Source organism: Zea mays, chromosome 3 (genome assembly GCF_902167145.1).
Source record: "Zea mays cultivar B73 chromosome 3, Zm-B73-REFERENCE-NAM-5.0, whole genome shotgun sequence".
Classification (NCBI taxonomy): Eukaryota; Viridiplantae; Streptophyta; class Magnoliopsida; order Poales; family Poaceae; genus Zea; species Zea mays.
The window spans coordinates 93,650,628-93,659,505 of NC_050098.1; the positions used below are offsets into that span (position 1 = coordinate 93,650,628).

Below are 8,878 nucleotides of genomic sequence, written 5' to 3' on the forward strand. Positions count from 1 at the left end.
GTTGTGCCCCGCCCGCTCCCGGGTTACGTCCTGCTCATCACCCTCCGGCTGGGTCGTTGCAGAGTGGCCGGTGACAGCCCGCTAGTGATGGGAGGCCAGGGACCGGGGATTTTTTCCGCTGGGATAATGTTTCGGTCTCTTCTTAATATAAAACAGGAAGGGCGGCCTTTCCCTCCCCGACCAAGTTTTTTTATATTCGGTCTCATATATAGTCCTCGTTAGATGTCTATGCATGTGTCCTTTTTGTATTCTATCTCATATATAGTCTTTGTTCTACACGATCTCTATCTGTATCGGTGTATATATTTGAACCTAGTGCCTTCATATTCAATATAGTGCGAGACATAACATGGGATACAGAGCCAATATCTAGGGTTATGGTTCTTCCCCTGTCTACGATTTTTTCCAACTTGTCGCACACATTACGGTCTCAGACAAGGACACCAAACACTCTGCACCCACACGAGACCAAGTTACACTCGCGACTATTGTCCATGTGCTGTTGTGTTCTGCTCACGCTAGCAATCCCCCTTCCAAATCCGGGTTTGTAGATCTAGTTCTATTTGGTAATAAAATTACATCTTGTGTAGCTTTTCTTTTGCGCTCTTATCGTCGCACGTTGTTGCTCCACTCTGCGCTCTAATATCGACCGCTAATATGGTATGTCTTTGACTTCTTTGTCTAGTGGTGCTCCAGTTCTACGATATTCGATGTTTTTAATAGCACCAATTACCCATGCATGTGTCTGCACATGTGGTTCGCGCCTTTGAGAGTTCCTCACCGGCAATCCAGCGTGTCATGCTTATCCTATCGCTCCTACATCGCCTGTAATCCCAAAGAAGGCTACTGGCGAGGAGTTAATTGCACACTATGATGATCAGATGTCCTCTTATGACTCAGTTTAGTCCTTACAGGACTTGGTTAGATTAGGGTGCCCATGTCAGTGTTGTTCTTGCCTCAAATATGGAGGATCGTCTTAATGCTAATATTGTTGAGTTTGAGTTTGCACATCACATGTGCGCTTTTTGTGTGGTCGTTACGAGCCTATTGATCAGTCTACCTATCTTGTTGCTATTCGTCAAGAGCATCTTTTACAACAAAGAGATTCTACAATTGATGAGTTCTACGCTTAGAGGTCTGCTATTTAGCGCCAATTTAATACTCTTGGTCCCTAGCTATCAACAGATAGTTGTCAATCTTAGTAGGATTAAAAGGTTGCACTTGAGCTTCAAAGTACCTACTACCTACAACTTCTTGACCCGACTTCGTGACGAGTTTGAGCCCCTTCATGCTCAGGTGCTCGGTCGTCATCCCTGTCTCACTGATGGATGTTCTTGCTAGTGTCTGTAACATGGAGACTCATCTATGTTGTTGGCCTATTGCAGTCATTGTAGGTCTTAGCTACTCGTTTTTCGTCTTCTCGGTCGCCTGCTACACCTACGCTACCGCCTTCGGTTGTGCCTCTTTCTGCGCACGAGGGGCATGGTAGTCTTCATTGTGCTTAGTGTGGTGATGACGAGCATGTGGAAGCCTATTGTTTCAAGAAGAAGGCTCAGGTTCGCCATTCTTCACATGGTGATGGTGGTGTTGGTACTAGAGGATCTCAGAGAAGTTTGGCTACGACTACGAAGGCCCAATTGTTCATATATGACGTCGCCTTCCGACCTCTACACCTACCGGAGGTGCTAGTTCTATGACTCAGTCCTCTGCACCTACAAGTTTTGTTGCTAGTTCTCTATCTTCCACTAAGGAACCTTCTCCCTCTTCCACTTCAGGTACTTGTCCATGGATTCTAGACTCTGGTGCTTCCTTTCGTATGACTCATTGCAACTACCTTTCATCTATGAGTCCATCTCATTCACTCATTGTACATACCACTTATGGATCTCCCCTTTCGATAGTTGATTAGGGTACCCTTCTATCTGACACTTTTCATGTTCTTGATGTTTCTTTTGTTCTAAATCTAATCATGCAACTCATGTCTGCTAGCCAAAGTACTGATCATGACTATCATGTTATTCTTAAACCTGACCTTTGTTATGTCTAGGATCGACACATAGGTCGTCTGGTTGGTACTGGCCCTCGTCGTCATAACTCACAACGCTTCTGGGAGCTTGATTGGTTGTCTTTCTTGATTCCTTCCGCTTTGCTAGGTCCGTTTTGGCTTAGTTGAATTCTGCCTTTTGCTAAGTAGCATCATCATCTAGGCCATATTTATGGCTCCCGATTATCCACTTTGATTAGTCATGGTCTTTTAGGTTTGGTTTCAGATCATGAGTCTTTACATCAGTGTTAGAGTTGTCGGTTAGGAAAGTAGATACAACTTCCTTACCATTCTAGTGGGTATGTTATTCAGCGTCCTTTTAAACTTGTTCACTCTAATATATGGGATCCTACTGTTTTGTTTCTAAAGGTGGCATCGATACTATATCATTTTTATAGATAAATTAGAAGGTCAAGTAGTGCCTAGAAAGGATACCTTTCGTTATTAGGAACAATGTTATAGAGAAATGTGGATATTGATGATGATCAGGGTTTTGAAAATCGCCGATTACATCGCGCCTAGGCGCGCCTAGGCGCTAGTCCTTGGCCTTCCGCCTGGACTAGGGGTGTAGTCGGCCTCCTAGTCGATCGGAGTACCTAGGCGGCGCCTGGCGTCGATTCCACGTGGATTCCACGTCGCCCAGAGGCCTGGCGGTCGCGGAGGCGGGCCCTAGGCGCGCGGCGCGTGCGCGAGCTGGAAAAGCGCGCGGGAAAGTGCGCGCGATAGGGGAAGAGCGCGCGCGCGGGAGGGGATAAGGGAGCGGCGCAAAAGGCAAAGGGAAGACGCGATAGGTTTACCCCCTGCTTGCGGACGCCGGAGACGGGATACCCCTGCTTGCTTCTCCGCCGGACGCCGGAGACCCCTCTCCCTGCGCGGACGCCTCCTGCGCGGACGCCGGAGACCCCCTCCCTGCACGGACGCCGGAGCTCCCTGCGCGGACGCCTCCTGTTTGCTTCTCTCCCCTGTTTCTTCACCGACAGAGAAGTCATCTGTTTTTTGCCGACAGAGAACAGAGAAGGTCCGTATGTTCCATTGTTCCTCCTCCCCTGCTTTTCTCCTCTCATCTCCTCTGTTATTCACATATGATGGCTTGAACTCAGATGACAGAAGGTCAATCTGAAGAAACTGCAAGTGCACCGGAGGGAGTTAGTGTCCTTAGAAGAAATTCAGATGATGTGGGATGGGAGTATGGGGTTCTTGTTGATGTAAACAATAAGGACAAGGTAAAGTGCATACTGTGTGACAAGCAAATGTGTGGAGGGGTTTATCGATTGAAGCAACATATCGCCCAGGAAGGAAAGAATGCGAAGAAATGCCAAGGCATGAAGACCACCAAAGAGAAGTTGTTGGAGGCTCAAGAAAAGTGCAAGAAAGCACTAGATGGAGCAAAAAGGAAAAGGGAGGTGAAGACTGTTCGTGAGCTAGAACTTAGAGAGGAAGTTCATGTGTCTAGGGTTGGAGGATCAGAAGAAGTGACTTGTGTTGGAAGTTCAGAGCCTCACAAATTAGGCCCCATGGACAAATGGACAAAAGCTATTGATCCTACAGCAACCAAATATGAATCTTTGACTCAACAGAGGCTGAACAAAGAACTTTGGAAAGAAAGATTACATGAGGTTCATAAATATATTGCAAGATGGGCCTTTAACCATGGTAATTTCCTTGCTGTTTATTAATTTCAGATTTCATATTCATCAGATTTCCTTGCTGTTTTTTAATTTCCTTGCTGTTTTGTAATATTGATAGCAATATCATTCAATGCATGTGACAACGATGAGTTCAAGCAAATGTGTGAAGCAATTGGACAATTTGGGCCTGGAATTGAACCTCCAACTATGTTTGACCTGCGAGGGAGATTGTTGGAAGAAGAATATGCAAGAACCAAGAGTTTGCTGCAAGAACGTGAAGCCGAGAAGATGAAGAATGGGTGTTCTATTATGACCGATGCTTGGTCAGATAAGAAGAGGAGAAGCATAATGAATGTGTGCACTAATTGTGCTGATGGAACTAGTTTTATTTCCTCAAAAGAGATGTCAGATGTGTCACACACAAGTGAAGTGATCTTTGAACTAGTGGACAAAGCAATCGAAGACATTGGTCCAGATGATGTGGTGCAAGTTGTGACTGACAATGCTTCTAACAACATGGGAGCAAAGAAGCTACTGCATGTGAAGAGACCACATATCTTTTGGACCTCTTGTGCAACTCACACAATTAACTTGATGCTCCAAGGAATTGGCAACATGCCTCGGTTCAAGAAGGTGATTGACCAAGCAAAGGCATTCACCATATTTGTCTATGGGCACACAAGAACACTAGAGTGCATCAGATACTTCACTGAGGGGAAAGAGATAGTAAGGCCAAGAGTGACTAGGTTTGCTTCAAACTATCTAACTTTGGACAGCATACAAGAGAAGAAGGACCAGCTAAGAAAGATGGTGGTTCATAGTAGGTGGGACTCACTGAAGGATGTGAAATCAAAGAAGGGAAAAAATGCCACAGCAACTATATTGAATCCAACCTTTTGGAAGGATGTGAAATTGACATTGGCAGTTTTTGCGCCATTGTTCAAAGTTCTCTGTTTGGTTGATGGAGATGTGAAGCCATCTATGGGCTTTGTATATGGAGAAATATTGAAGGCAAAGAGACATGTCAAAGAGGCCCTTGGCAATGTTGAGACCCGTTTCAAGGATGTTGTTGCTGTTATTGACAAGAAGATGGCTGGAAGACTTGATTCTCCATTGCATTTGACAGCTTATTTGCTGAATCCACACTACACTTATGCTGACCCATCAATCTTTGATGTTCCCAGAATAACAGAAGGTTTTATCAATTGTGTGGAGACTTTTTATTATCATGACGCGAAAGGGCCTCTAGCTGAGTTGGTTAGGTGGTCTGAGTAGCACTCCTCAGGTCCTGGGTTCGACTCCCCGTGGGAGCGAATTTCAGGCTGTGGTTAAAAAAATCCCCTCGTCTATCCCATGCCAAAGCACAGGTCTAAGGCTCAGCCCCGGTCGTGGTCGTTCTCACATGGGCTTCGATGCCGCTGTGTATGGGTGGGGCAGGGGTTCGGGGGTTTTCTCGACCTGTGTGAGAAGGTCTTCTTCTTAATTCAATGCCCGGGGGCTGTCTTACCCCTCGCAGGTCGAGTTTTTATTATCATGACGACGAAATGCAAGAACAAGCAGCCAACATCGAACTGCAGAAGTTTCAGAATAGAGAAGGTCCATTTAGCAAGAAGCTTGCAAGGACTTTTGAAAACTTTGATTATAATCCAGGTAACAGTTGTTTGTAAATAGAGAGGTTTTTTATTTCAGCATTGTAACAAGCAATCTGTTATACTACTAACTAATAGAGAGGTATTTTATTTCAGCATCATGGTGGCGGCTTTATGGAACTGAAACACCAGCTCTACAGAAGATGGCTACCAAGATCCTATCTTTAACAGCAAGTTCTTCTGGTTGTGAAAGAAATTGGAGTGGGTTTGATGGGGTAAGTACTAGTGTACTACCTATCTGTTATCAAAATTACAGCAGCATTACAATAAAATTGCAGAACTAAAAGTGCTCTTATTTTTAATTTATAGGTGCACACTAAGAAGAGAGATAGGCTTACTACAGACCGCCTCAACAAGTTGGTCTACATTCAGTTCAACAACAGGCTAATTAATAAGAGAGCAAAGATCAAGTCCAAGAAAATTACTGATGTTCTCTTGTCTAGTGGTACAACTGAAGCTCAAGGTTTCCTCCAAGAGAATGGAGATGATTGTGCATTAGTCTCCTTTAGAGATGACGAAGACGAGGAAGAAGTCATGGAAGGTACAGGGATACCTTGGTCTGTGCTTGGAGATGCAGAGGGAGCAGAAGAACAACTAGAGCTGCGTAGAAGTGCAAGGCTGAGAGAGCTCAATGAAGAAGAGTTTGAGTCCGAAGAAGAAGAGTTTGATGAAGATGAGGATGAGGATGAGGATGAGATGGATGAAACCGGCGTGTGAACCAGCTTCATGTAATGTTTTAGCTTTTATTATGCATCCATGTATCTTTAACTTGTGAACTTAGAACTCATGTTGTGCGCTTGTGTTTTGTGTTGTGGCTTGTGAGAACTGAATCATGCGCATGCGCTTGTTATTTTATTTCGTGTTGCTGCATTTTATATGTGTTACTGCCTGCTGTCCCTTCATGTTTGTGATTTCTAAAGGCTATCCTATGGTGCTGATCAGTACTTAATGGATGGGAGAAGGGTCAGACCTCAGATAAGTACCTAACTTGCTATTTCCTATTTTTTTATCACTTGTATTGATGCCCAATTGCATCTAAAAGTGTTGTCCACTTCTATTGCAGCAGTGCTTGAGGATTCAGTGATCAGCAGATCTGCAAGGACAAAAGGTATGTCTACTGATCCTTCCCTATTTTTTATCTATAAATGTATATATTATATAAGTTGGCAAAACGCCTAGAAAAACGCCTAGCATCGCCTAGGCAAGCCTAGGCTGGACTAGTCTCTAGGCTAAGGGTCATCGCCTAGATTCCGCCTAGCGCCTAGCAAAACTTTGATGATGATGATGATGATGATGATGGTAGCCATAGAATCAAATCAGGATGGAGAAAGTGGCGCCAAGCATCTAGTGTTGTATGTAACAAGAGGGTACCACAGAAGCTAAAAGACAAGTTTTATAAGATACCAATTACATCTGCTATGTTGTGTGGTGCCATGTTGTATGTTTTAAAATGTTGGCCAAAAAGTCACACATAATTGTTGCAAAAAAATGTATGCTGCGTTGGATTTGTGGCCATTCAAGGGATCGAATACAAAATGTTAATATACGTGATAGACTAGGCGTGGCACCAATTAAAAAATCTTGTTCAACACCCATTGATATGGTTTGGACATGACCAATGAAGACCTCTAGAGGCATCGATGCATAGTGGGGTTCTAAGGTGTGATATTAATGGGAACCGGGAAGATAGCACAGAAAGACCAAAATTCACATGGAAAGAGACAATAAAGGGGGACTTAAAAGGATGAAATATACCTAAAGATTTAGCTCTAAACAGGGGCAAATGGAAAACAGCTATCCACATGCCCGAACCTTGATTTGTGGCTTATGTTTGGTTTGAACTATAGCCTACCCTAACTTGCTTGGTACTAAAAGACTTTGTTGTTGTTACAAACTCCAAATCATTGATATTTCTTGTCATCATGAAGTTGGATCTGTCCCGAACGAACTCAAGTAATCAATAGAAATAGTGAGGCAGTGTAGTCCTGGTCCTTCTCAGGATGCATGGCATGGGAGAAATAGTATAAGCAAAGCAAACACCAGACAACATGGGCATTTCTTAAAAGAATATGGAATCCATAGTACCAAGATACATTCAGGCACACACCTTTGGATTGAAAAATGCATAGAAAACTATCTTAGTTTGAAGATGTAATCAGGAAATTTTCAAGCAGATATCTATGCCGAGTAGCAACTCTAAATAAGAGTATGTTATACAGTTAAAGCACAGGAAGGCAATGGTGTGTCACTAAAATACTGTCTTTTCCATGATTTCCATGCAACTATTCTAGCATCACCAGTTCTCTGCCCCGCATGCCTTATCCAAAATCCAAGCATGGGCACTCGGTACTCTTCATTGCATCCAATGGCCTTCGAACACAAAGGATTATCCCTAAAATTTCTTAAACCCTATTTCGGAAGCGAAAAGTACGCAAACCTGCGAGATGATTAAGATTAGATAACAACCTCGGGCATGATATTCTTGCGGCGCTGGGAGAGATCGAGCTTGGCCTTCTCGAGCGTGACAGCCCCCAACGCGCTATACTGCTTCCGTCCCCCCTTCATCGCCGGCGGGGCGCGCGGCGGGGCCGAAGCTGGTGGGGCCGCCCCCGTTCCCATCACCGCTCCCGTCACCGTCGCCGAGAGGTATCTCTCCAGCGACGACGCGGCCTCCGACCGATCCGCCGACGGGGGCGGGGCTGAGGTGGACGAGGCAGATATTGCGAGGCGGACGGCCACGGGGGGACGACCGCGGCGGCGAGACGGGGTGAGGCGGAGGAGGCCGGTGGTGGGGTTGGGGCGCGCAGGGCAGCGATGCGGATGGGTTATGAGGTGGGACGGGGAAAGAGGGGGGTGGGAGGCGGTGAGGGACGACGCCATGGGAGGCGCAGCGTAGGCCATGGGAGGGTTGCTACTGGCCCTGCGCGCCGCGCCTTCGCCAGCTATCGAAAGAGGAGGCTATCTCTTCATTACCGGGGTGGGTTTATCAAGTTTGATTTTGACTGTTATTTTTTTCTTAAAACATAAGAAAAAACATTATTTTTTACTATAGATTTTATTATACGTAAACCGACGTTCAAATATAGGTATAGAAATAAATAAATTATTAGAGATAGACTTATGAAACTGGTCACTTTACCATAGATAGTGGCGGATCCAGAATTTATAAAGAACTTGAGCTAATTTATGCATGATCAATAACCATGAACAACTCTCTATCTCTATCTCTGTATATATGAACACACGTAAACAATTAAAATAAAAAGCATAAAAAACTAACAGTAATACCTCAAAAAATGTTCAAAAAATAGAAGATTTTAAATGATTTGCATTCCAAAACGCAATGATACATAATATATCATGATTCATAAAAGAGACATGCAATATAAATATATATTATTACACTATATATCAATATATCATGAAAATCTAAAAAATATACTTCCTAAAAATAGTATTCTTTTTAAAGTAAACGTATATTCATTAGTAAATCTAAGAATGTAGTTGATATGTATGTCTAGATTCATTATTATTCATTTGAATGTGGACAAAAGAAG

At 44.0% G+C, this 8,878-nt stretch overlaps 2 protein-coding genes across 2 annotated transcripts in view; one reads left to right on the forward strand and one right to left on the reverse strand.

Moving 5' to 3' along the window:
- LOC100192917 (uncharacterized) overlaps positions 1–8,290 on the reverse strand; it is a 31,579-nt gene extending 23,289 nt beyond the window's left edge. Inside the window, exon 1 of the mRNA NM_001138101.3 lies at positions 7,788–8,290. Within this exon, the coding sequence (NP_001131573.1) occupies positions 7,788–8,222 (435 nt within the window). The 5' untranslated portion in view covers positions 8,223–8,290. The remainder of the gene's footprint in view (positions 1–7,787) is intronic.
- On the forward strand, positions 5,104–6,147 carry LOC103650398 (uncharacterized). Its single transcript, XM_008675973.4, has 2 exons — positions 5,104–5,536; positions 5,631–6,147. Exons 1-2 carry the CDS (start codon positions 5,465–5,467, stop codon positions 6,036–6,038), a joined length of 480 nt encoding a protein of 159 aa, XP_008674195.1. The 5' UTR covers positions 5,104–5,464; the 3' UTR covers positions 6,039–6,147.
- Positions 8,291–8,878: the final 588 nt, after the last annotated feature.

Coding starts and splice junctions, on each gene's coding strand:
- LOC103650398 (XM_008675973.4), top strand. CDS start 5,465: ATGGCTACCAAGATCCTATCTTTAACAGCAAGTTCTTCTGGTTGTGAA. Junction 5,537..5,630: donor ATTGGAGTGGGTTTGATGGG/GTAAGTACTAGT, acceptor TTTAATTTATAG/GTGCACACTAAGAAGAGAGA.